This window comes from Nothobranchius furzeri, chromosome 5 (assembly GCF_043380555.1).
Source record: "Nothobranchius furzeri strain GRZ-AD chromosome 5, NfurGRZ-RIMD1, whole genome shotgun sequence".
NCBI classification, from domain to species: Eukaryota; Metazoa; Chordata; class Actinopteri; order Cyprinodontiformes; family Nothobranchiidae; genus Nothobranchius; species Nothobranchius furzeri.
The window spans coordinates 59,786,809-59,814,752 of record NC_091745.1 but is presented as its reverse complement, the minus strand read 5'-3'; the positions used below and the strand labels follow the sequence as shown (position 1 = coordinate 59,814,752).

Genomic DNA, 27,944 nt, shown 5'->3' with positions numbered 1-27,944 from the left:
TCCACTAATTATTTTACCCTATTAATAATGATGTCGGTGGAAAAACTGCTTTCTTTCTTTGTTGCTAAAACCAATAAAAGACACATTTGATTGACAGGAATCGGACATTATATCGTGGCTGATCTGTGATCTGGAGGATTTAGCAGGAGGGAGGGAACATATCCTCCGTGAGTGCACTGATCTTCCCGAAGATCCTTCTGGAGTTATGCTGTGATTTGAGACCCTTTGTGGAGCAACAGATAAACCACACAAATCTGATTTCAGTTTATATTTTATTTTACAACTATGAGAACCCTCCAGAACCTCCTCTGCTCCCTGATCATATATGCCATGTTGCCAAGGCAACCAGACTGAATGACAGCTCAGAAGAGGCTGCACTCTCAGACAACATTCCCAAATAAGACTAACTCCTACCAGAAAGACTCCTAAAATGTAAATGGCAACCTGTTACTGTACGATTTATCATATTAAAGTTTTTATTTATTTCTGACAGGAACCTCTCTTCTTTCCCGACCGCGTTAATAACATCTGCAGCTTGCTTGGTTCTTTTGCGCTTCAGCAGCCAGTGTCTCGATCTCGCTGTCAATAGAGTTTTTATTTTATGTTTTTCTTTTGGGAAAAACTCAGGAAGTTCCCTCATGTGCTGAAGATGTAGCATGACCAAATATGGTTAGTTGAGGGTGTTTCTGTATGTAAATGACTAAGAATGGACACGAGCATCTGGCTTTGCACAGGTGGGATTTATCATCAGATGGTTGCGGAGGGATGTGCGTACGAGTGACATATTTCATAAATCAGGATTTTGACAGTTCGTACACACATTATAAAGTTCATTTGTAGGAATATAGGACAGTTTCTAGGAACGTTTGATAAATGAGGGCCCAAGTCTGATCCGGGTTGTTAACCGGGTAGCAACCGATTCAGACGTTTCATATAGTCAGAAAAACATCATCATCCTCACTGACTCGCTTTTCTTTTATTTCTGCTGCTTCAGTTGGTCAAACATCGACCCGCCCCCCCCTCCAAGCCTCTTCCCCCTGACCCCCCCAACCCCAACAAACAGGTACAGTCATTGTTCCGGTTCCGTCTGTCCTGTGTTTGTCTGAGTCCTGTACGAGTCCTGATCCGGTTCTGATTAAAACTCCTGGGCCCTCATTTATCAACTGTACTAATTACTATGGGGTTCACACACAGTCACATTTCATGCTGCAATAACACAGCTTTACTCCACCTGACACAGCAACAGCGTAGCTGCCACGCTCACAAGCAGACAGGAGCTAACAGACAGTCTCTCTTCCACTTCACACCACAGAGTGTCTCCTGAGCAGATACCGCCTCCCTAAGGAGATCTTTCTGGAGCTATGACATCATTTGGGACCCTTTAGTACAGCAACAAACCAACCACACAAGTCCGATCCAGTTCAGTGTTTCCCTTACATAGGCGTAGCCGTGGCGGCCCGCCACGGCTGAAATCCCAGCGCCACGCCTACAAGATCCCAAGTTTTATTGATTGATTTTTATATATATATATATATATTTTTTTTTTTTTTGTGCCATTTCCCGAAGAAGCAGCGGGAACTACTCTGTTGTTGTTTGTGATCACAGCCGGCAGGCAGCAAGGAGGAGGCAGGGCAGGGTGATTACAGCTAGGGATGAGCCGGATATTCATTTCAGACTAGTTTCCGGTACGGATAAAACATTTTTGATGAGTACCAGCATGAAATTATTAAAACTTGAAAATATCTGTAATCGTGCTGAAGGACAATCCTCATTGGGTAACTGACTGTCTTCAAGCTCTGTGATTGGCCAGTCACATAGAGCGCCCGCCCCTCCCGACATACAAAACTGCAGCCGGGAGGAGCTCAGTCTGTCCGGCCCATCCACGCACGCACGCACACACGCACGCACACACACACAAACGGATCTCTCTGTGCTTTCTTCACTGTTGCTCACGTTTCTTCAGTGCTCCCTAGGTTTTCTTCAGCTCGCCTCTTTTTCGGTTGAATATTTAAAAGTTACTTTTTTCGTAACGTATGTGGTGCATTTGACAAGACAGAGCTGAAAACGGCTCGTGCCTGCATCGGTCACTGCCTCCGCTCTGGTCGGGTTTTTATTTTTTTTAATTTCTCTCTCTCTCTCTCTCTCTCTCTCTCTCTCTCTCTCTCTCACTCACTCACTCACTCACTCACTCACTCACTCACTCACTCACTCACTCACACACACACACACACACACACACCTCAATCAACATTGTTTTGTTTAACTGTGTGTGGGAAAAATGTCAACAACTTTAGGAAAAAATCAGTTTAATCAAATTAAAATAAAATGGTTCTAGTGTTTTATATTTCCTAGTTCCTACTGCATGAGTTCAGATGCATTAATTCATGCAATTAAATATTAATGTTCTGATTTTACAGAAACTTGTTCTGTAACAGTTTCTTTACTATTGTGATCAGAAATATTTAATCTCAATTCTGAGTCTGCTCTGTAAATAGTTTTCAAATAAACAACACACATAGCAACTTCTGATCAATCCATATCAATTTCAGATTTAAAATAATGTATTGATGTAAACCACACCCACTAATTTCCAAATAATAAATAAGGTGCATTCATCTGTGTATCTCCTTTGATCAACATTAGTGATATTTTCAGCACCAGAACAGTGAAGCAAAGAAACAGATTCCTGAGTTTATGTTAGTAATTTTATTTATTAGATGCATCTGACCTGTTCTATTTTTCTCTGAAATGAGATCAAATCAGTGCTTCTATGGGTTGTCTCCTCTCTGCACTAGAAAAATTTACTTTATCATAATGTTCACTGTAATGCATCTTGATGTTCTTAACAAATAAATTAAATCAAAGATATTGGTAAATAGTGCCAAATATGTAAATTTGTGTTTCAGTCATTTTATACTGGCTTAAAAATACTTCATTAAGTCTACTAAGCAGGGGTGTAGAATGTTTTTAATAGGGCCAGCCCAGTAATGGTCTTGGACCAAAATAAAGGGGGCAGAAGGAGATGTTTTTCCAGACACCAAGAAAAATTAAATGCCAAATCCACCCTGCAAAGTGTGTCACTGAGAGTTTAAAACAAAATCTATTCTTGTGCAAATATTGGTTTATTCACCTTTAATACTAGTTTTTAAAATACAGCAGTTGCTGGATTGGTGCAGTTCAAAGTGGAGTGCATCAAATAAAACAATATTAACATAAAGGTGAGACTTGTCAAAACCGGGTGGAACACAGAGGTCTCCCGAAAGCTGCTGAAAGCCGGCAGCCCGCGCAGCACACAGAAGCCGCGATCAGACAGAGATGCGCCGGGCTGCGGGGAGGGGAGAAACGGGTGGAAAACATCGGTCTCCCGAGAGCTCCACAAGCTGATAGTCGGAACCCAGCTCCACCAACATGTTATATTTCAACCCATTTTCTAAAGTGCAGCATTATGTTAAATGCACTGGGTTTGACCCTATTACATTTAAATTTCATGGTTAACAGTACATGTTAAAATCTAAGCTCAGCTCGGCAGTGACCTAAAATACATAAATATAATTTTACTTACAGAAAAAAATGAAGTGGAGACTCCTTGGACGCTCTATTAGTGCAATTAATGCCACAGCAAGTCATTTTGTCCAACAATTGCACAAATAATATCCAAAAAAGAATACACACACACACAGAGACTCAAAATCCCGGAACAGTTTCCAAGCCAGACCGAGGCTCTACTCAGGCCTTTCCACGGAGCTAGCTCTGTGGTCACGTGGGTCTGATGCTCATTAATTATACACTTAAACAGAAGAGTGAGAAAAAAATTCACCCCCTCAGAGTTGTCATGAGTGTAAACTAGATAATTTTAACCAAAAACATGTTTTGGTACCAGGCTGTAAACATGTTCATTTCTGCTGTGAAATTGGTATTTTTAACATGGGAGTCAATGAGGATTTGCTCGCTTCTGACACCAGCCCCCCAGCGGATGAGGGTGGAACTGCAATTTTTGGTACTTCCGAGTTGGCCTCAATTTTTGAGCCGCATTGTGGGGGCTTGATCGCAGCCATCATCACTGAGCCACATTTTAACATTATGAATACTGAGGTGTTGTAAGGGAGAAGAATTTATTCTCAGGTCAACAAAAACAACAGCTCCGTGTCACAAACTACCTGTGAAATTTCTCACAAGAACCCCTCCGAACTTCCTTCCACTCTGCTCCTCTATCATAAACATGTTGCCAAGGTAACCAAACTGACTGACAGCTCTGCACTCAGACAACAAACATATCCAGACACGAACAAAACTAACTCCAAACAGAGCATGCATACAGCTTCTTACACTCCTGCAAATAACAGAATGGAACACCCAGTCCGTTACTCCATGTTTTCTTTTTGTTTCAGTTTTGATAAACCATTTCCAGATTTATCTCTGTCAAGGGCCTCTCCTCTGTTCCAACCTTGTCACTTTCTCCCAGGTGGCATTTTCTCTTCCACTGGTTACCTCCAAGCTGAGGGAACTTCAACTTCAGCAACCAGTGCCTCCATCCCTCCACCCCTTGTGCAAGAAAAATATATGCACCATATTTTCCGGACTATGAGTCGCTCCTCAGTATAAGTCGCACCAGCCATAAAATGTATAATGAAGAAGAAAAAACATATATAAGTCGCGCTGGACTATAAGTCGCATTTTGGGGGGAAATTTTATTATTATTTTTTTTACAAAATCTGAGACCAAGCATTTCACATTGCAAGACAAGTACCGGTAACAATAACAGAATAAACAACCAGGACGCAGCAGCGCTACGGTCTCCAGCAGAGGATGGTGGTGTTTCAAGCCCTCCCAGCGGGACAGGGGGAGCTCATTCCTGGGTCGGAGCCGGCCCGCAGCAGCTCGCCACGATCTCCAGCAGGTGATGGCAGGGCAGAGGAGCTGAAACCTGGACCGCAGCCGGCCCACAGGAGCGCGGTTTACATGATTTGGTATTTAAGTCGCAGGACCAGCCAGACTATGAAAAAAAGTGTGACTTACAGTCCGGAAAATACGGTAACCATATATTGATAAGCAATACATGGATGTAAAAATGTAGGAAAAGCTGAGGTGTCAGAAATATATTAGACAATATACCAGTGTAATAAATAGCGATATATGTAGTAATACATAAGGAATTGCTGCTTTACATATATTGACGAATATGTAGCGGTCACACTTTATAATGTGACGTCTGCAAATTAATCATGACCAATAACGTGATGATTCCATATAATTATGAAATATCAATCTGATTGATCTTTGAATGTTTAATCAGAAGATTATAATTACTTTTACTTGTTCAAGGACCATAAACACACTTCGTATTAATTCAGACAGAGTCAGGTATATAGTTAAAAAGGAATTTTATCCTTTTCTAAACTAATGATTATACATGACAAGGTATAAATAATGAGATGTGATGGAGTGGATATGCGGTGATGGAGTGTGATGTGTAGGTGGTGCGATGTAAGCTAGATGTTTATCAGAATCTTTGTATCTGAAAGAAATTGTGAAATCTGGGTGTAAAATAATTTGTTGTTTGCTATAAACTAGAGAGTTGATTATTAGTAAAACAGCATCAGATGCAATCTGTTGTGTCTACAAACCCTGGCGGAGACCCCCCAGCAGATCCGGACTGTTAGAAGTCGGGTGGACCTCACGGCACCTGGAGCCAGTAGATTAGCTCCAATACGACCCGTCCAGTCTTGAGATGTCTCCAGGTCACAACAGTAGCTGGAATGCTTGTTTGTGTCCAAAGTGGATGTGGCTCTAATGGAGCCGTCTGGCTGTGCCAGCTTGCATCGTGCAAACAGGGTTTTACTGTATGTCAAAAGAGATGCGTCAAGGATGCTTGTTCTGAATTGGCCGGTTCGGAACTCCGCTAGAAACTGAATTACTTGGGAAGTAATTCTTGTTTTATTAAACTACTTTGTTATGATTTCTGGCCAAATTTGGCCAATCAGAATTCGACAAGTTTCTGGGTATTTACCAACATCCCTCATAAAGCCACGTCCTCCTCGAGAGGCAACTACACGTTAAATAAATCAGGATTTTGGCCGTTCATACGAATGTTCTAAATTTCATGAGTAGGATGAAATATAGGAGAGCTTCTACGAATGTTTGATGAATGAGGGCTCAAGTCTGGTTCTGGTTCCAGTCCAGACCCTCTTAAGGTCTGCAGCCATTTTCCTTTGGACTCTGGCAGATTTTTAGTCCCAGTACCAGAACGTTTTCAGCAAATTGGACACAGTGGACTCTGTGATTTCTAAACCTGAAATAAGTGGAATCAGATTATGTTTCTGGCTCAGAACAACTCTCTGTGTTTGTTTGTTTGTTTGTTGTTTCTAAACGTCTTTTAGTTACAGTTATAAACATGATTCTTGTTTTTTTCCGAGGATGTATTTTTGTTGGATGGTTTGAGATGGTTGGTTTTCTGAATGAAAAAATATTTGGTCAGAAAAACGTCATATTAATTTGTTGTTGTGACATAAAGTCGTTTGTTATTTTTCTAATATTTTATTCCTGCATGCAGCTCATTTTTAACCTTTCTGCTCTTTGCTGTCGGCCTGTTTCTTCATCGTTCTCCTCTTCCTCCTCACTAACCTTTCAGCCGCTGGTGAGTCGACCAGCTCCGCCCAACAAGCCTCTCCCCCCTGACCCCGTGACACCTGCACAGGTACGCTGCATGCTGCTTGCTGGTAGAACAGAAGGCTGATCGATAAGGTGTGCTTGTGAATGGATCCTTATGATTACTGAGATCAGCTGGTTGGGTTGATTGGGGGGATCTGAGTTGGTTGTGTTCAGGAGTAGAAATCAGCGTCTGTCCTGACAGTTTCACAGAATCAAGACAAATAAATGACTGAACCTTCCTGTATTGATTAACCAGATCCAGTTGCTCCTCTGTCTCATTAAAACAACGTTTGGATCCCGTTTTCCATCAAGCCTAAACTTTCTCAACTTTGTTTTGTTTTCAGGTTTCTGTTCCACTTAAACCTGTAGTGCCTAAAAAGCCCCGCCCTCCCGTCTCACCTCCTCAGCCATATCTGCCTCCTCATCCCGGCCTCCCGGCCAACCCCGGCTATGCCCCCACCACTAAACTGGCCACCCACGGCGCCGTTGCTCCTGCAGCTGGTCCAACCAGGTAAGACTATCACACACACACACACATGAGCAGCTGTTCCCAACCTCTCCTGAACCGTTTAATCTGTTGCATAAACCCTTACAGTTTAGTGGGAAATATCATTTTGTAACCATCCCAGTCATTCTGATCTGGCAGAATTCTATTTGCTTTAGTTTAGCATAAACTATGTAGGTGAATGGTAACAGCTAGCACACACACACACACACACTGCAGAGTAACCCCAGCAGGTTTTCAGGTCAATGCTTAAGATGACGGGAAGCGGCGGGGGCGGCACTTCCTGCTGCTTGAGTGAAAGTGAATCAGCAGTCAGAAGTTTGGTTGATTTAATCAGATAAATCCCACTTAGGGTAAGATCCTGTTCTCTGAATCAGGCTGAGAAGAGCAGAACTTCACTCAGTAAAAGATAAAAAGATGGATCTGCCTCAGATTTAATCGTTTATGTTTTAACACCGCTTCCTGTCTCCCTCTTTCTCTCCGTTGACAGACGGCCTCCTCTTCGCCCCACCCGACCTGCAGTCCCTCCAAAGTTTGAATCGTCTCCTCCTCTCTGACCTTCAACTCCTCTCATGAACTTTTGGAATGAAGGAGGAGGAGTTGATGAAGATGAAGTCCTTTTATCTGTTTACACTTGTCGGATTCAATCCTTCAACTCAGACTGGATATAAAAGTGACTGAGTCAGTGCCTTGCTCAGAAGCACTTCAGCAGGAAGGATGAAAACGTTCAGGATTTAAACTTGCTACCGTCGTCCTGTTGCACCCCCTTCTGGCGCCACAGGGCTCAGTGCCTTGCTCAAGGACACACTGGACAGGAATCAAACCTGTGACTTTTGTTCAGTTACAGAATTCTGGACCCGGGTTCTGCTCCTGGACCGTCTTGAGCTTTTTATTATTGTTTTATTCAGTTCCAGGAAACATTGTTCTGAGACTTTCACAATAAAAGTTTAGAGATATGGACACTAAATCTATTTTATAGAGGAAATATTGATAAAACATTCTGAAGTCTTACTTGTTGTTTGTTGATTTTGCTGCTTATGTTTGGTTGGATTCATTCACAAATAAAGTTTTTTAATAAATTCATAAGAATTTCCTTTTGAAAATCTGACTCCGTTCTGATGATAGGGGAGAGGATTCACTCAGGCTTGTTTTTGTTGATGAAACGTCTAGTTCTAGTAAACCCGAACTCATCTGGACCGGATCGAAGCAGACTACAGACGTCTTGGGTCCGGTTGTCTTCTTTCTACCTGGTTCTGAGGTCCCTCTAACCTCAGCTGGACGTGTTTCTGATGCGACGCCAGAGACCCTTCTGGAGCTCTTCTGTGACTTGGTTCTGATCCGGCTGGTTTCTTTCATTTTAGTTTTCATATATGAACCAATAATAAATGAGTTTTTAATTAAAGAGTTTCCTGTTCCTTATGATTCTAGTGATGACTGTGGTCCAGTCTGAGAAGTCAGGCCAGTTTGAGGCTTTTGGGTAAGGCTGGACCATCAGAACATCTCGGATCCTCAGATTAAGTGTGTTTTGTGCTTCTCTGTCCTGATTGGCTCTCGGGATGACTTTCTGTCTCTGAACGCATCACTGAATCGTTTCCGCTCCTCGTGTTGAAGTGCCTTTCCTCCCCTGTGAGCATGAGGAGGAAGCTGTGGGTGAGTCTGACAGAAGTCACACTTTGCTGCTGTTCTCGTCATTTTGGATCAGATTAAACCTCAGTACTCGGCACCTCCTGTTGCTCCAGCATGGCTCCTTCAGTCCTCCTCCTGGGACTCGTCCTGAGCTCCGCCAGCGCTCTGCCTCCTCGCATCTCCTTCCTCATCGGTAAGTAACAGTTCTGAGTGAAATTTGATTGTCTTAGTCCTGTGAGTTTGTGGGGAATCATAAATCTTCTAAATGAACTTTACAAAAACGATCAAAAGAAAGATGAAATTCAGAAAAGTAAACCTGAAGAGCTTAGTGTTTGACCCTTTGACCTCCAAAAAATAGCACAAATTTGTATTATTTTTTCATTGGTTTTATTCATATTGGACTAAAAAGCAGGACCCCTGAAGCTGGGATCCCTGGACCCCCAGGGGTCTATGAGCCATAAGTTGGGGTTCTGTAAAACATCCGTAGCTGGACCTGAAGACGTGTGGTGTATGCATCCCCTGAGGTCGAGCTAATTGGCACAACCAACACAATTTTAAATTTTTCCACTTCACAAAGTAACAGAAGCGGAACCTGCAGAAATCAGAAGTCTGGCTTCATGAATGAAGATGGAAAACCAAAATATGTCTTCATGTGCAGCAAATGAAGCTGTGAAACCAGCCAGGTCACCGAGGCGTCTCCTCACTAACTGGCCTTGGTTCAACAACAGACTTAAAAGTCTTCCAGCTAAACTGTGAGGATTACACTCCCCAGGAATAAAAACAGATGGTGATCCTGGTCACAACATGTCAGGGGTCCCTGGCCCCCAAACATTTGAAAACACCTGTTAAAATCCTTATTGATAATTAACTACAAATATTATTAAATGAATACAAGATAATCATGCTTAATTTCTTATTTGCACATCTCCAAATGTTTTCACTTAGTATTTTTTTTGTTTCACTTGAGTGCATGTTTGTAATAAGGACTGGTAATAAATAATAATAATAATAGCCTAATAGTAATAAGGTTAAATCTGCTCTACTGACCGGTTGGTCCACTGGTTAAAAGGGTTAGCTGATGCTTTATTTCTTTTATTTCCAAATTAAAAATAACACATTTTATTAGTTATCTTTCATCCATCAAACAGAACATTTCTACCAGCCTTACGTGGGTTTATGTGTTTCTGACTCCGTCCAGTCTCGTCTGTCCTGTTTTCTCCTCGTTTGTCGTGTCACTGAACACGAAGTGGTTAAAGCTGCTCTAATGCACCAAATGGACTTCCTGCCTGCTAAGTGGGATGAGTAAAAAGTTTCTTTCTTATTTATAATTTATACTGTAGTTTCCATTTGTTTAGCTTTACTAATAAATGTTTTAAAAGTAGATCTGTGACCATCAGCAGCTGCTCTGAGACTGTTTTAGTTTGGACCATTTGGACAATAGTCTGCTGCTCTGGAGCATACCGGCGTGTGTTGGCAGGCGTTTTGCAAATTTAAAACATTAAAATCATGGCAGGTTTTCAGGTTTGTAATGAAATCTGTTTAATTTCTGAATGAAAATAAAAATGAAACATTTATGTGTAAACAGGAAATTAATGTCATTAACAGCTTCTGCAGGCATGATATTGTGTGATTCACGGTGACTAAAGTGTTGCCAGAAGCATTTAGGTGCGAAATAAACCAAACATGCAAATGTTTGATATTTTCTGTAAAATGAGCAAGAGAACAAAATAATGAAGGAGCCAAAGTTAGAAGGTGTAAGTAGTTTCATTTTATTTGATTTATTGAACTTTCTTAAAACTCCAAACTGGAGTATGGCTGGAAACAAAAAACAGTAAAAACACAAAGTCACTCAAGTGTGCGGTTTGTTAAAACCACATAAACGTTTGCGTGACTGCCGTGTTGCAGTTTAGGAAATTTTGTCTCTGAACTATGTCCCAATTTGCTCTCAGTTTGATGTCCAACTTCTCCCGGACTTTAAAAAAAGTCTGAGAAAATTTTAAATCAATGAAATCAGGAAGGATGCATCTTGTTTTTACTAAAGGTGTTCCTCAGGGATTCGTACTCAGACTTTCAGTTTTTACTGTGATGATTAGGACTTTATAACAAGGTTTTACTATTTAGTCTGAGTCTCTCAGAGGCCAAAACCTTTTAAACATTTCTTTTTTTTTTTTTTATCTTTTATTTCATTCACAATGTATAAAATAAACACAAACAAATACAGGATACATTAACATATTGAAAAAAAAACATTTGAATGAAAAGGAGCAGACAGAAGAAAAAATCTTATGATTTCTGCCCCTTTTTACGAAATAAAATTATCCGCCAAACAAACACAATATAACCTCGGTCACTTTATAATATTTTCACGTCTAATCTTTGACATTATAATTCTTCTTTTCATAATTACTAAATACATTAGATTTTATACATTTTTTAAATATTGCAAGTGTAGTTGATTCTTTAAATTCCTTGTTAATGGCATTCCACAATCTTACACCATTTACAGAAATGTTACATTCCCTCACTTTGGTTCTGAATCTAGGTTTCTCAAAGACATCAGTTCCTTTTAACATGTACCCACTTACTCTCTTATGAAACATTTTCTGAATATTAGTTGGTAGATTACTTGTATTCGCTCTGTACATTATTTGCAATATTTTCCACTCTACCAAGTCAGGAAATTTCAGTATTTTGTATCTAATGAATAATTGATTAGTGTGATCTCTATAGTTACTGTTATTAATGATTCTCAATGCTTTTAGTAGTTTTTTTTATTTCTAGTTTTATCTGAGATAAACAACCTAGTGGTCGACCTGTCAGTTAAACAGGTAAATCATTATTTAAAAATGAAGAAACTTAAAGTTTAGTAACTTTAAAGTTTTTTCTTCACGTTATTCCGCATGTTGAACTCTTGCTCCATCTAATGTTGTAATTTCCTCACAGGAAGTGAAATGAACACAAACGTCACCTGAAACCTCCATTTTATGTTTCTGACGTGTCGTCATTATGGACCAAAGAACAACAGATTGTTTCAACTCGGTGGCAGAAGCTATTTATAATGGGAGCAGAGGCTGAAACAACTGAACGTGTGAAATCGTGTACCTGATCACATCACAGAGGAAATAGGTCTGGGGAGTACAACTCAAGAGCTCCATGCAGCTCTGAATGTGGTCCGGTTCTGTCCCGGGGTCTCCTCCCTCAAGGTCTAAGAGGTGTCCAGGAATCCTCCAGGAAGAGGCCACTTGTGAATCTCCTCAACCTTTTGATGAGGTGTAGCTGCTCACAACTTCCTCGCTACTGAAGCTTCAGGATTAAGTTTCTGATTTTTATTACTAGGTTTTAAAGCCTTTAGGCAAACAAAGCTGTTTATATTTAGTTATTTAGTGGTTTTTACCTTCTGGTTTAGATGAATTTTAACACCATCCAGAGAAACTCAGCTGATTGTTTGTTGCATTACAGACTGTAGATGTAGATGCAAGCAGCTTCAGTAACGAGCTGAAGATTAACCCTTAGATTAAACTCTTATCTTTGTGGAGGCTTCCAGCTTTTCTGCAGCTCTTAACCACTTCCTCTCTACTAGAATTACCGTCGTTGCTTCGGCCTCAGAAACAGGAAGTGGTATCTGCCAGTCATCTGACTTATAGACATGGTGTTATTTATTCCTCTGCATTTAGTTTCAAGTCTATTGTTTTTCAGAGGAATCAACTCATTTAGAATTGCTGAAGTGAAAACAATACGTTTGTGTCAACTAGTAGGTGAAGAAGGATCAGGTCTGGTCACCAGACACATTTAGACCCGCTCGTTTCGGAGTCAGGGTGGTTCTTAGTCAGATCACCACAGACTTACAACTTCCTTTGGTCTCATTTAATTTACCATGATTTGTTTTTATACTCTGACACATTACATTTTCTTTTCTTTTTAAAGTTTTGTTTATGTGAATATTCCATCCTTTTTGGATAATTCTGGGCTGATTTGGACCCATTTGACCTCGCTGGTCCTGTCTGTTTGGACATAAGTATCTAAACATTTTTCTGCCCTCGATTTGTTCTAAAAACTGAATTTAAGACACACTTCAGACTCATTTTAGAAGGTTGATGGTTCATTGACTATGTGTGTATGCGTGTGTGTGTGTGTGTGTGTGTGTGTGTGTGTGTGTGTGTGTGTGTGTGTGTGTGTGTGTGTGTTTCAGACTCCATCGACCGACCTCTTGTCCATTTCAGCCTTCCTGATGTTCAGAACACCAACATGCTGTTGCTAAGCGACGGTGTCTCCACCCTTTATGTCGGGGCACAAGACACCATTCTCTCATTGGACATCAGCCAGAGTGATGTCATCAGGCTGAAGAAGCAGGTGAGACTGACTCAGGTGAGAACTCCTCTGATCCTGTCTGATGTTATACTCAGGTGCTTGCTCCTGTCTTCAGGTGTCGTGGAGACCGACTGCGGAGGAGATATCCAAGTGTGGGATGAAAGGGAAAAACTCACAGGTGATTATTAATCATTTATTCTAATAATCTTGGTTTGTGGCTCAAAATCCAGAATTTTTCAGAAAATCTGACAAATATTTCTAGTTTCTGTTTTGTAGGCAGCACTTTGGTCATGTAGTTTTAAAGTACATCCTTAATAAGTCTGATGGTAAATATGACGTGAAAGAATGAATGTTTTCATGGCGCCAACTCTCCAGGTGATGTCATTAGACTACAGTTATGATATAAAGTAACGCATGTATCACAAATAAACATCCATTAATGGAAATGTAAGAACTCAACTATTTGATAATTATATTTAATTACCGTATAAATATTTATTTAAAAGCTTTATTTCTTCATTAAAGGTGCATTATGTAGAAATGAAGTAAAAGGACATCCTGTGGTAAAATTTGGTTACAGCAACCACTTTTAACAACTCTGGAGCTTTTTGTCAGCTGTCGTTATATTACAGTTGTGGGCGCTGCAGTATTAGCTCACAGGAGACACGGCAACCCCACACTCACTGATGGTAAACAGTAGTTACGTCCCTCCTTCCTCTGATTTGAAAGGAGAAAAACTGACAGTCCCCTCAGCCAGCTGAATATGAAATACTTTTCAGTATAACCTTCCTTCCAAAATGACTGAAACATTAGACTCATTTGGGATTTTCTCACTGTAAAAGCCTCACTATATTCTTACATACTGCACCTTTAACATACCAGCATTCCTGTGTATGTATTTTTATTTATTCATTTTGTCAGGCAATAAATAAATTAGGTATTTAAGAAAATCAGCAGCAGGGTAATTAAGGTAGTTCAGATGTTTTATTTATTTATTTTGCCTGTCTTCAGGTCGACTGTCCCAACTTTGTCCATGTGGTCCAGCCAATAAACTCCACTCACCTTTATGCCTGTGGCAGCTACGCCTTCAGCCCTCACTACGCCTTCATTGTAAGTCCCAGCAGATCGTGTAGACTCAGAATCAGAACATTCAGCTTGGTTCTCTGGTTCAGCCTCTGTTTGTGTCCTTCAGGATGTTGAAAGCTTCACGCTGGTAGATCAGGGTGCAGCTAAAGGTCACTGTCCATTCAGTCCCTATGAGAGGAGCTCAGCCATCACCATCGGTAGGTCTGACCCATCTCCGAGTGTTTTTATTTAGGGGTGGGGGTGTCAAGGTTGGGAAAATGCTTAAACTTGTAACTGGAGTTTTTGTTGTACATCAGTCATTATGAAGGTACTTCAAAATCTAAGCAAACACTTTGAAAGTACTTGGATCAGAGGTTTAGGAGCTCTGGTGTTTGTTCTGCTGGATAGCATCAGTCTCATGTTTAACTGGTTTTAACTGGTGAAAACATTGCACCGGTTGAGTGGAGTTTTTGTTTGATTAAGGCTCTATCTGTTATTTATGTTTCTGCGTGTGCAGACGAGGAACTCTACACAGCCACAACTTCCAACTTCTTGGGAAACCAACCACAGATTTCTCGATACTTCAGCAGAGGCAGACGTCCGGACGTCAGCTTGGACTCGCCCATCAGCTTACTGAGTGGTGAGGGTGGAAACCACCGGCTGAGTTCAGGAACAAGATCTGGTCAAACACCAACGCCCAGCAGGAGGTCCCATAAGTGGGGCTGATGTGATGACAGAATCAAACACATGAAGAGTTTTTTGGAGTTAATGAAATGAATGATTTAAAACTTCAAACTTAGTTGCTGACCTCAGAGAACCTTAATCCTCGATCACACTAATGTTTCAGTAAATCTTTACTTCCTCTTTTGATCTCAGATGATCCATTACCTTTGTCAGAAGGTTTGCTTTTGTTTTAGTCTTACAAAGGTTTGACTGAACCAATAAGGGGATCTTTAAACGTTGACTTTTATCTCTCTCAGAGTCTGAATGCTTCTGACTCTCAGAAACAGTCAGACCTTCTCGATCATCTACTTATGTGTTTCAGAACCAACGTTTGTGAGCTCCTCATTTGATCCAGAGCAGCAGAAGATTTACTTCTTCTTTAATGAAGTTGGGAAAGAATTCCGTTTTACGAATGAGCTTCGAACTGCTCGGGTGGCTCAAGTCTGCAAGGTGAGAGGAACCTGACGAGATGATGGTGGAGTTAGGAGATGGAGGTAAAACTGTTTGTTCCACAGGATGATGTTGGTGGAGTGAGGATTCTGCAGAAGAAGTGGACCTCCTTCGCTAAAGCCACCTTGAACTGCCAGAAGCCCAAACACCCACCATTCAATGTTCTGCAGGATATGTTCACCCTCCAGCCACCAGAGGGCAGTGAGTCATCAGAAACCGTGTTTTATGGCATCTTCACCTCTCAGTGGTAAGAAAAGAGCATTTACACAGAAACAGGAAGAAAACGTTTAAACAACCATGGCCAAGTTACAATATTTGGGCCCAATCTCAATACTCGCCTTGTGGTCTTTAGCAAAGTGCACTTGGAGAAAGTGCGCTGTAACGCTTTGAGTGCGTAGTACCCAAGTGTGCAGATAATTGCTGAATTGAGATGGGGAGCATTGCGTCATCGACCGCAATGCATGCTAGGATGCTGGTCGCTGTGATACATTTTTCAAAAACCTTTATTAACAACTTTCAAACAAACAACCAAACAATTATCCATACATCCATTTTCTTCCGCCTATCCGGAGTCGGGTCGCAGGGGCAGCAGCCTAAGTCGAGAGGCCCAGACTTCCCTCTCCCCAGCCACTTGGGCCAACTCTTGCGGGGGAATACCAAGGTGTTCCCTGGCCAGGTGAGAGACATAGTCCCTCCAACGTGTCCTGGGTCTCCCTTTAGGTCTCCTCCCGGTTGGATGTGCCTGGAAAACCTCACCAGGGAGGCGTCCAGGAGGCATCCTCATCAGATGCCCGAGCCACCTCAACTGGCTCATCTCAATGTGGAGGAGCAGCGGATCTACTCCGAGCCCCTCCCGGATGACCGAGCTTCAAACACTTATTTGAAATAAATTTACATTGATTGCAGCTTTGTCTAAAAGTTTCAGAGCATCAACTAATCCTCCTAAAATGAACTAATTTCATTAAAAAATACATATTTTCAGAAAAGGCACTTGAGCCTTTTCTCCCACAGCAATGGATTGTAGGTATCCTTCACCCAAGACCGCAATGCTGCAAACTTGGGTAAAGTGCAGATCAAGGGTGCAAAAGGGGTGTGATAAACTTCCGCATTTGAGAATTGAGACACCCTATGCACTCACACCCTTGGTCGGGATCGCGCAATTGAAGGGTGCAAGGGTGGAAGTGCGAGTACTGGGATTGGGCCTTGCACTCCCGCTCTTGCACTTCTCAAATGTGTGTTCCCATCCAGGATTGCGAGTGCTTAAGGTGTCCCAATTTTTAAATGTGGACCAAGGCCCCGTCCCACTTGTGCCCTTGCCGTAGTATCCATTGAAGCAGACTTTAGTGAAGGGTATTACCACCAAAAAACTTCTTCCGGCTCTTGGAGAGTACAGACGCTTTTTTCCTCCTCTCCTCTCTGTCTTATCCCAAGGCTCTTTGTCTGTCTTTGGGTGTACGGCACTTCTGCATTTTTTCTGAAAACTGGAAATTATTAATAATGGATCTGGTCAGTTGGTCTCTCAATGCGATTGACAACATTTTTTCAACAATGAGAACGGGAGAAGTGGCTCCCGGATGGCCCTCTGGGTCAGAGCCAGCTGGGCATATCATGGACTCCTGAAAACAGTGGAACCTGATCTGCCTCTCAACTGTCTGTAGAGGATTCTGAAGACGTCTGGATATTCGGGGTGTTGGTGTCAGGTTTACTGCTTTTTGGCCTGAGTGGTTACCTGGCTTACCGGAAAATTAATGAGCTGTCGAGGAATATTGGCTCAATCCCGGAGCTCAGGGATCGATTACACCACACTGTGAACGCACAAACTCATATAATTGTCGAGATGAGTCGTAAGTTTGGAACTTTGGCTGAGATTCAGACTCTGGCACAGAAGGTGGATTTGATCAAGGAGAAAGTTGACGGGCCAGCACAGATTGGGATTGATTAATTATGCCATTATTGGATTTAGAGGGGTTGAGGACCAACAGAACTTTAAGACAGAAAGGAAATGATCTCTGTCTGGCCCCAAAACAATTTCTTATCTGAATCTGGTGCCTTTGAGCCTGTGAGGCTGAAGTGATTACTCCCCCTCAGAAGAAATGTGGAATGCTGCCGTCGCTAAGGCAACTGTGTCTCCCTATCCCAGCCTGGGCGGGACTGCGACCGGTAAAGGCCGTTGAATCATTTCCAGGAGTCACTGTGCTTTCTAAGGATGGGTACCTTTGACATTTGAATCGATCCGGTACTAATTCCCGGTACCTACGAATCAATACCGGTACTTAACGGTACCAATTTTCGATACTTTTGAGTGTTTAATATTTTAATTCTTTTACAATTAGATACATATTTTTCTCAATTTATAACCATATTTCATAAATATCACGATAAATAACATACAACTGTTTGTATTTTAACATTGTCCTTGTAGTTTTATAAGCTGATAATTAAACTGAAGCAAACATCTTTACTGTGAACTAAATTTACTGTGTATCTTCATTCCTTTTGCCGTCCTTTTTCTTTTGATTTTTCCTACTGGGAAGTTAGAATTTCCGAGGAGAAAGCGAACGCACCATTAGATGATAACAATGGAGGCATAGGAAGCTAACATATCAAGCTAACATTATCTTAAACAGTTTATTTAACTGCTGGAGCAGATTAAAACGATGATGCCTCACACTTGGATCGTTGTCGCTGGTTTCATCTTCACCCAATCACCCGTCGCATTTAGTAAAGTGAAGCCAAACTTTAGTGCGCGTTCGTGTTCTTCTAGTCGGAATTTCGGAGTTCCGAGGAGAAAGTGAACGCACCATTAGTGAAACGGAAGCTAACAAATCAAGCTAACGTTATCTTACATTTTATTTACCTACCGGAGCAGATTAAGATGAGGATGTCTCACTTAGATCTTTGTCATCATCACCCAGTTACCCATCACATTTAGTGAAGTGGACCCAAGCGTTAGTGTGCTTTCTTTCTACCATGCTGCTCTGTTTACAACTCGCTCGCAGCGGCCGATGACTTAACGCTCTTGCGCATGCGCAGCTGTCTAGGCAAGTTATTGTTGTGAAGAACGGGTACCGAAACGAGGCACCGTTTCAAATGAAGTGAATCGGTGCTCGGTCGGTACCTTAAAAAGTACCGAATTCGGTACCCATCCCTAGTGCTTTCTAAACCCAACTACCTCCCTCCCCTGTCCAAATGGAGGTGACGAGTGCTGCTTATCATGGCTGCATGCACTGATGTGTGGAGAGTCCCCAACCCTACCTCCACACCTAGTGGACACTTATGTTGTGTAATGTCTGAAGTCTGTTGCATTTCTGTCTGAGGTGTTTTTTTAACATAGCAAAGCTGCCCTCCCTGTGAATGGTAACTCTGAAGTGCCTTTGTTTTCCCTCCACCTGATTCAATCCTCATATAAACCCTCTGATCTCTATTAACGTAGCGCGACTCGGGTTGGGAATGACCACAGTCACCAGTTCTTGTCATGTGTCTATGTCTATGTATGTATGTCTGATCTCAGAATTGTGTATACTAAAACTTTAATTTCCCTCTGGGATTAATAAAGTATCTTTGAATTGAATTGAAGTGACCTTTCTGAAAATATTTATTTTCAAGTGTAATTATTGAAATATTGAATATTTTAATATTGTGTTCAATTATGATTACAATCAAAATTTTCTCTGTTGGAAAGATGCATTCCATGTTTGTAGAAAAATGTTAAGTGATAACGGTAATGGGGTGTCATTTTGGACAAAATATGCCAGAAATGTAATAACAAACGGCTACCAGCAGCCCCTGGTAAGAAGTCTCGTTCAATGACGCAGTGCTCTCCATCCCAATTCTGCAACTATTTGCAATCTTGTTATGCTCTCGTAGCCTTAAATGCACTTCCTCCAAGTATACTTACAGATGACCCGAAGGCTGCTGTGTGGGAATTGGGACAGGGCTAATGTGTTTTCTGCTTCTATAACTATGTGGTGAAAAGACAAAGTGCAGAGGACCACTTTGATATTTCTGAGATGGCTCTTCCTTCTTCTAGTCGCATCTCCATTCTGATAGACATAATTAAGACGTGGATGTTTATAAGAAGGACTGCATACTGAGGTTCACCACACAGTCTCAGATTTAGTTCGTATTTTAGCAGCTCGGCCTTCTCACAGTTACAGATGGGAAAAAATTAGGAATTGTAACAAATATTTTAATTCTTCACCCTGTTTGGTTTTCCGTAGGTTTTTTCCAGAACCTTGCTGCAAACGTTCATAAATATAAACAAACATTTTTTTAACTCTCTGTCAGGTCTTTGCGTCAAAACTCTGACTCATGTTTCAGGTCGACTCAGACGGCGTCGGCGGTGTGCACGTTCAGGCTGAAGGACATCAGATCTGTCTTCTCTGGAGCTTATAAGAACATAAATACACTTCAGTTGGTTACCCATCCCTACCTGGGAAAGGTGATGACATCCCTTTCACTCACCTGCTGAGCTCTGACATCATTGTTTTGAAATGAAATTACAGTGTTTTGTCACAGAGTTGCTGCCTGACCCAATTTAGTTTCAGTGGTTTCTACATTTTAATCTTCATAAAAACAATTTGCCTATTTTGTTGTGGGACTTTTTTTCTCAACAGTGCGGCTTAGCGAATTCCTCCGATTCAAATTTGGCCGAGGTGAGGAAGAATTTCCTGACCAGCAGGAGCGTGAATCCTGTTGGACAGGTCGTTGTTTCTTCTGAGCAGAAGTACAGTAGAGTGGTTGTAATGAGGACACAGGCAGCCAATAGCCAACACTACAATGTCCTCTTCCTTCTTACAGGTGAGATGCTTATCTCTTTAACCTAAACTTTCATTATTTGGTTGATAAATCATCGTGTTTGATCCCTAGAAACCGGGTTTCTCCACAAGATGGTTTTGTTGGATCAGGGCCCTTGGATCATTGAGGAGATTCAGGTCTTCACCCAACCTCAGGTGGTCCGGAGCATGGTCCTTTCGGCCTCCAAGGTAAATACAAAACATTTGAATCTGGGGATCTTCTCAGGTCTCGTTCTAGTTAGGGTGGATTTCTTTTAAGTTCAGAAATTATTTCTGTCAACAAAAATTTAGACAAAAGATTCAGATAGGAATTTCTTACTGGGAAATAAAATAAAGAACAAAATTACACAGAAAGCTAACCCTGTAACACCAAGTTTATCAAATCTGAATTAAAGAGAACATATTATATAAAACTCACCTTTTACATCCTTTTGAGCTGCCATGTGGGTCTCTACTGCATCTATAAACACTCCAAATGTGAGTAAAAACTCATCTATCCGCGTTTGGTCTTGGTTTGTTTTAGGAATTATTGACTTAAAATGAGCTGTTACAAAAAGTTTCTTATTGTGACATCACAACAAGAAAAACTAGCATTGAACCCCCCCACCCCACCACCACCACCTGTTATCTCAAGAGGAGCAGCGGCTCTACTCCAAGCCCCTCCTAGATATCTGAGCTCCTCACCTCATACCAGCCAATAGGGCATGGGTGGGCATGGCTCGTAAGAGATTCCTTTCCTTCAAGTGACAGAACCCTGAAACGGCTCACCCGGAAGGTACTGAAAATGGTGAAGAGCTGCTGAGATCGCTTTACATGAGATGGATTTCAAGGTGAGGCTCACTGATAAATATATAATATTTGTCTGTGTTGATTTAGCATCCAGGGGAGATCAGGACCAGTCCTGGCTTGGAGAAGCTAACCGTTATCATTAGTGACTCCACAACATAATAATAATAATTAAAGCTGCAAGCAATGTCGTTCGGCCCTCGCAGCTCCGCGCCGCTCCGGCCTGGCCGGCAGCCCGGTGCACCCGGTCATGTCCGCGGGACATAAACGTCGACCACCCCAACACCAAAAACCGCGAACGGTCTCCTCATCCGCACCTCACCCTGACTCAGTGTCTCCTCTGAGCCCCCCAATAAATTTCACATCTCACCACTAGGGCATACATAAGGTTTATGGAGGGGGGTATTTTTCACATTCTAGGGGGTGCTGTGGAGCTAGTTTTATTGAGATTTTTTTAGGACCTTTAAAATACAAAATTTTACACCACGCCTGACATGTGTGCAAAAATTCCCGAGTTTTCGGGTATGTTAAGGCCTCCAAAAAGCCAATTTACTTGGCGGAAGAAAAATAAGCAGAGCAGATACAATAGGCCTTTGCAGCACTTTCGCTGCTCGGGCCTAATAATAATGCATTTTATTTTAAAGCGCCTTTCAAGGGACACAAGGACACTTTACAACAATAAAATAACAACAAAGAAACCAAGTTAAAAACAGCAAAAATCACACACAGAAGCCTAAAAATACAAACTAGATAATAAAATCAATGAAGATGGAAAAGGTGACACTAGCAGTATGCAGTCTGAAACAGGTGGGTTTTGAGTCTAGATTTAAAGGAGGAGAGCGAGTCAGAGTTACGGGTGGCTTGAGGGAGAGAATTCCAGTGAGCTGCTGAAGGCTCTGCTCCCCATAGTGCTGAGACGGAAAGGTGGGACAGAGAGAGTGATAGAGGATGAAGATCTGAGGGAACGGATGGGAGATGTGAATGAGGTCAGACAGGCAGGGGCACAGATAGGATTTTCAAACTGGGGGGACAATGTTCCAATGTACCCTCCCCCAAACACACACACACACACACGTGCACGCACGTACACATACACAAACTATTGCAAGCGCCTTAACTAGAGCTCAGTCAGTTTGTGTAATTTCATCCAATGGTTTACGTAAAAACCAACTTTTATATACGTGTTTGAAGCCATTATGCAATGGAACGCTAGCAACAAAGCTCTGCCTGATCAACACTATAAATAATAAATGATAAATGATCCGCACTTGTATAGCACCTCTCAGAGTAAGGACTCCAAAGCGCTTTACACTACAGTGTATTATTCATCCATTCACACACATTCACACACTAATGGTGATAAGCTATGATGTAGCCACTGCTGCCCTGGGGCGCACTGACAGAGGCACCCCACTATTTAATTCAGTCATTTGTTATTCTCCCAATGAAGTACTAACCAAAACCTCATGCTTTATGCAAAGCATTAAATGATTTTCAGCATACCAATCTTTACAGAAAACATAAAAACCCTAAAAAACTGCACATAAAATATATTTAAACAAAGATATTCACTTATCACTTAGAACAGTGGTTCCCAAACTTTTCAGCCTGACCAACAGATGTTCCTTTGTGTTTTTGCTTTATTTAGAAATTTTCATTATATTTAGAAAGTTTTTATTTATATTTAAATATATAAATCTCTTTTTAAATTTTATATTTTACTTTTTTTATGATTATGTGGCACACTTGACTTCCATATTTAACGCATCGGCATCTGTCTCTTTTTACAGCTTTTTTTTTACATTGTCGCTACTTCTGTCACATTTGCGGTGTTTATACCATAATTTCTATATCCATCACGTCTCAGAAGGTTAAACAAACATCAAACCCAACGTTTGGGGCTTGTAAACTCCACACACCTCTCGTGCAGCACCAGCTGTCTGATGCTGCAGCAGCGTCAATCTTCCCGCCTGGATGAGTGAATTTCTTCATCAGAGTCAATATTCTGCTTCATAATCAGAGTCAGTCATTACCAGACAAAGTGATTAGTCAACAAAGACCAGCCTTGCCGGCAATTATATGTTTTATCTAATATTTGCGCTCTTCATGTTGTGCGCATCTCCTCCTCTTTCCGACTGGGAGCCTCTCGGCGGGAGGCGTTTTTCAAACTCTAAAAAGTCTAAAACTTTGCTCAGCCTGAAGGTTACACATCTCCACTATCTTATGATGTAAAGTAGTAACTTCATGAGGGATCATAGACGGTGGCACAGGAGTTAAGTGCTCGCCCCGCAATCGGAAGGTTGCAGGTTCGAGCCCCGCTCAGTCTGTCGCTGTCGTTGTGTCCTTGGGCAAGACACTTAACCCAACTTGCCTGCTGGTGGTGGTCGGAGGGACTGGTGGGGCCAGTGCTAGGCAGCCTCGCCTCTGTCAGTGCACCCCAGGGCAGCTGTGGCTACATCGTAGCTCATCCCCACCAGTGTGTGAATGTGTGTGTGAATGGGTGAATGACTGATTGTGTTGTAAAGCGCCTTGAGGGGTTCCAGGACTCTAGAAGGCGCTATATCAAATACAGGCCATTTACCATTTACCATCATATTTGTAGATGAGACTTGTTAAAGTCAGCAGTGAGGCTTTGGCGCTTATAACGAGTAAGTCCCAACACTGACAACAACGTACTGAAACTAGAACCAGCATGCATAAACAGACAGATCGGTCCCGCCTGCTTACACTGTTGGTCTTTTTTAAATACGCAGTAATCGTTGCTTGCCTTTTTCGCTTCATCCTGCATCCTTGCAGCAACCACTTTGGCGCCTCTGGAGTCGATGTTTGTTTACGTCATGCTGCATTCAGTGTAATTGGAAAAATGGGCTTCAAGCGCTTAACCTCCGACTTTGTTTTCTTTCTGGCCTTGGTTGGGGGGGGGGGGGGGGATCGATCGATCGGGATCGATCTGAATCTGCGGGGGACACCCAGACTCTTAACCTGCATGGAAGGAGAAACAGAGGAGGCATCAACTGTAAGGGATAAATTGGGAGCTTTGGATAAGGTGGATTTGGTGCCAACTAAAAGGATTTCTGTTTTGTCACAGTTATGTTTGAGAAAATTTGTGGTGAACCAAGATTTAATTTCAGCTAGACAGGAAGAGATGGAGGGGGGTGGAAGTGGAGATTGGGGTTTTAAGGAAAAGTAACGCTGGGTGTCATCGGCATAGCGGTGAAAATGAATGTTACATTTGTGAAAGATAACATGGCAAAACTCCTTCAGTGGTGTTTTATTTTTGAAGATAAAACATCAGTGTTTCAGTGCGAATCGAGGCAGTGGGAGAGTTGTGTTGCTTTTAGCCAATCAGAATTAAGAGATTCACCCATTTCATCATGTAACCCTAGATCCCCAGCAAAGCAGCTTTTGTAACACGTCAGCAGCGGTGACCTGGCTGTCAGGAGCACCGGGTCATATCCCATGCAGTGGTTACATTTATGAGTAATTTATTAGTAAAATATAAGACAATTATTGTTATTATAACACCAGTCAATAAACGGATTTATAAGAAATATCATTTCTGATTTCTGAGTGGCTCTGGTTCTGTAGGGAGTCCTGTATGTGGGGACGTCTGCGGGTGTAACGGCTGTGTCTGTGGCCAGGTGTTCAACCTACCAAAGCTGTGGCCAGTGCCTTCTGGCCAGAGATCCTCTGTGTGGGTGGAGTCGGACCACGAAGGTCTGCACCAGTCCAGATGCCCATCATCAGGACCTGTGAGTGAACCATCATCATCATCCAGAACGTCTGGAAGAAACACGTTTTTATTTCTTAGTGTTTAAAAATTATTTTATATGAAGTGAATTTAGACACGATATTTGAATAATCATAAATCAGCTACTGATAACAGAACATAATCAAGTTGTCTGTCCTGCTCAGGCTGATGAGACATCAGCTGATACACAAAGCAGCTTAAGGGTTCACATCACAAACATTTCAAACTGGAGAAGATGTGAACGGTTGTTCTGGTTTTTCGACAGGAAAACATTAAAACAAAAAAAAAATATTAAGAGGATTTGGACATGTGGGCATATTTTGGCCATTATTAATAAACTAATACATTACATAATTAAAAATAAAAGCACTTAATAGAAGGTCTTGAATTTAGAGAAAAGCTACACTTTTCTAAAATTAAAGGGATATTATTACCTGACGGTGTAAATGAGCACCTTGATGGCAAAAAAGTTGAATTCATTCATTCATTATTCTGACTGATCAGATTAAAATGACCTCTGGGGGTTTCTATGCTGGACCTGAAACAGGAAGCAAATTTCTGCTGTTTTTCTAGATGAAAATTTTGAAATCTTGAATTTAAATTTCTAATGGAAAGAGAAAGTAAACATTTTTTTAATGTGTTCATTTTTTTCCATAAATCACTAAAGTCCTGACTTCTGACTGATAGGCTCTTGGTTTATATTTCAGAGTTCAAAACCTGGAAAGCAGAAGTGTGGAAGAGGATTGCCAGGAGGAAAACAAGCCCACTGAAGTCACAGGTAACATCTTCCAGTATATTTGAGAAAAATTCCTGTTTAAAAGGAATGCTTGGCAGTTTTGGCTTGCTTTTAGCACCCCCTAGTGTCTGTTTAGTAGAACCAAAACCAAAATGTATCTCCTTGCTGTGCATTTGTCTTTTTAACACCTTAATCTAACAGCTGACATGTCTCCTCAGCCTTCATTGGTGTCTACAGGAGTGGTTCAACACTAAATGAAACAAATCAGCTGTGTTCACAATCTAAAACATGCAGAAAAAGTGCTGGAAGCAGACTGCAGCGCTAGCATGTCAACTCAATTTTTTCTGAGTCCAAAAGGTGGCAGCCCGCCACTCTGAAGTTGCAAGTGCTTCTGTTGATATTCAGATACAGTGGGGGTCTGAGTGACTTTTCATTAAAGGGTCATTTGATCACATACTGGCTCAACATAATGATTTTAAAAATAAAAAAAATGTTGAATAGTATCCTTTTAAGCCTCTGCTGTTGTTGAACCGTCTTCCTGTCTCTCCTGATTCACTCCTGCCAGCAGAAGTCGGCGTTCATCTGAATGAAGCTGTGAAGCTTCCATGTGTGAAATCTTCCAACCGGGCCTCTCTCACCTGGACCTTCTCTCAGAGCAGAAGTCTACCTGAGAATCTCTTCATCCACTCAGCTGACGGCAGCCTCAGATTCCTGGCCTCTTCCAGGACGTCTGGGACCTACAGCTGCGAGGCGGAGGAGGACGGATTCAGGGAAGTTGTTGTGAGTTACAACGTTCGGCTGTTTCCAAACCCACGGCATTTACCCAGAACTGAGGTGTCACAAAGCCCAGAAGAAAGTTTCGAGGACATTGAAACTCAGGAACCGACCCGAAGTTCAGATTTCATACAAGAATTGGAGACAAAGACAATAATCAACAGGAAACAAGATTCTAGATCGGAAAACACAGAAGTTCCAGGAGACCACATGACTGCAGAGGATCTCTCAACCAAAAACAAGTCCAATAAGGAAGGTTATGAATTTTCTGAACATGCAGGATTCATTGCCAAGAGTTACCACAGCGAGCTGGTGGTGGTCTCCTTCCTGCTGGCCGCCTGCCTCTGTGTCCTGGTGCTGGGCTTCCTCCACACCTGGAGACAGAAAAAGACTGATTCCAGATCAGTTCTTCTGGAGGCGTCAGAGTTCTACAGTAAAACAAATGCATCTACAGAGATCTGTTCACTGAGCAGTCCGGAGAATGCAGGTCCTGATCAGACTGTCACACAGTGACCCATGACCCTTAATCTAGGTTAGAAATCAGAAATGTTTGTTTTTCTAATCAGAACAACAGCTTTATTCCAGCAAAATGAGAATTTAGAAAAAAGGAACTCGTAACACATCATAAATCTAGAGGGTTTTTATGCTCAGATATTTTAGCTAAATCGAGGAAAACCTGATATTTTTAGTTCTCGGAGATAAATCCATATCGGAATTTGCTTCTACAAACAAATCTGTTACTGAAATCAATAAAACAGAAGAAGAAAATATTCATTTTTATTTTACTGAAATAAATTATATTGTCTGTTAGATCTGTGACTATTGATTTTTGGCAACATGTCTTCAGAAAACATAAAAACTCAAATTAATATTTTATATGTAAATGTATTTTAGTTTTTATTTGGATTACAGAAAGTTTTTATTTTATTTTAAATAAAATGTATCTGTTGCTTTCGAGCAGAATCTTATTTTTAAATAATTATTTTCTGTTAGATTTATTTTTGTATAACTATTCAGATCCATGATGAATACATTTAAAAAGCAATCTTGTTTTCTAAAATTAGGACTTGAACCAGGACCTGGTTTGTTTTTTTAATTTACTGAGAATTAATATAAAAATAAGATTTATAAATTCTGAATTACTGCAAGAAGTTTGCAGGTTTGATTCCCAGCTGCAGCCATTCTGAGTGGAGTTAACATATTCTCATGCATGTGTGGTGTTAGCTAATTATTTATATGTTAATTGAGATGCAATTACCATAAATATGATTTCTGTGTTAACTGGCTCATATATTATATCATGTATGTTTATAAAACTGTTTTAAAATCTGTAAATTTACTGATGATGTTACTGATTGTGGGTTTTTGTTTTCACTGTAAACAAAAGTAAATATGATTTAATTAGTATTTACCTTTCCAGCAGTTAGGTTTTTTGTAATCCTTTGACCCTCCCACTGTCCTATTGGGTGACCCCTCCAGGAAGGTGACTGTTGGAACAGGGTTGATGGTTTAGCCCGATAGTTAAAGAGAGTTAAACGTGTCCTGGTTCTGGCCCAGGTCTGATATGTTTCTTCTTCTTCTTCTTCTTCTTCAGTGAGGGAGGTAGGCTAGACACCCAAAAGGCGTATTGCTGCCACAACCGCCCAAACACACTGCCAGAGAGCGTCACAGCCTCTCATAAACCCCCGTCACATGCAGAAACCACATCAGGGCCCACACCCTACGCCAGTCCTCCACACCCAGCAAGGTCCGCAGAGAAAACACTGACAGACCCAT

General features: G+C 41.4%; 2 protein-coding genes across 9 annotated transcripts in view; both read left to right on the top strand.

Annotated features, from left to right (window-relative positions):
* Positions 1–7,932, top strand: part of adam15 (ADAM metallopeptidase domain 15) — a 38,692-nt gene extending 30,760 nt beyond the window's left edge. For 3 of the 6 annotated variants that reach the window (XM_054740806.2, XM_070550975.1, XM_070550974.1), the window contains 2 exons: positions 6,993–7,159; positions 7,644–7,932. In XM_054740806.2, the coding sequence (XP_054596781.2) occupies positions 6,993–7,159; positions 7,644–7,710 (234 nt within the window). In that variant the 3' untranslated portion in view covers positions 7,711–7,932. Of the gene's footprint in view, positions 1–97; positions 429–6,628; positions 6,695–6,992; positions 7,160–7,643 lie in introns of those variants that run through there. The other 3 variants (XM_054740804.2, XM_070550973.1, XM_070550976.1) reach the window with 2 other exon arrangements.
* Positions 7,933–8,774: 842 nt separating this feature from the next.
* LOC107374010 (semaphorin-4B) lies at positions 8,775–27,124 on the top strand. Of its 3 annotated transcripts, XM_054740809.2 has the most exons (15): positions 8,785–8,803; positions 8,893–8,972; positions 12,969–13,129; positions 13,203–13,265; positions 14,099–14,197; positions 14,280–14,370; positions 14,670–14,792; positions 15,198–15,325; positions 15,391–15,572; positions 19,646–19,766; positions 19,942–20,125; positions 20,195–20,310; positions 24,496–24,659; positions 25,366–25,436; positions 25,960–27,124. In XM_054740809.2, exons 2-15 carry the CDS (start codon positions 8,894–8,896, stop codon positions 26,679–26,681), a joined length of 2,304 nt encoding a protein of 767 aa, XP_054596784.2. In that variant the 5' UTR covers positions 8,785–8,803; position 8,893; the 3' UTR covers positions 26,682–27,124. The 3 variants fall into 3 exon arrangements, with proteins under 3 accessions (XP_015797642.3, XP_015797641.3, XP_054596784.2); XM_015942156.3 differs by having other exon boundaries at positions 8,775–8,972; positions 25,963–27,124; XM_015942155.3 differs by having other exon boundaries at positions 8,775–8,972.
* The last annotated feature ends 820 nt before the right edge of the window (positions 27,125–27,944 follow it).

What these genes read in the sequence shown, in the direction of transcription:
- LOC107374010 (XM_015942155.3), top strand. Translation starts at nt 8,894, where the DNA reads ATGGCTCCTTCAGTCCTCCTCCTGGGACTCGTCCTGAGCTCCGCCAGC. An exon ending in TGAAAGGGAAAAACTCACAG is followed by an intron (nt 13,266 to 14,098) that starts GTGATTATTAAT and finishes GCCTGTCTTCAG; the next exon opens with GTCGACTGTCCCAACTTTGT. An exon ending in GGGTGGCTCAAGTCTGCAAG is followed by an intron (nt 15,326 to 15,390) that starts GTGAGAGGAACC and finishes TTTGTTCCACAG; the next exon opens with GATGATGTTGGTGGAGTGAG.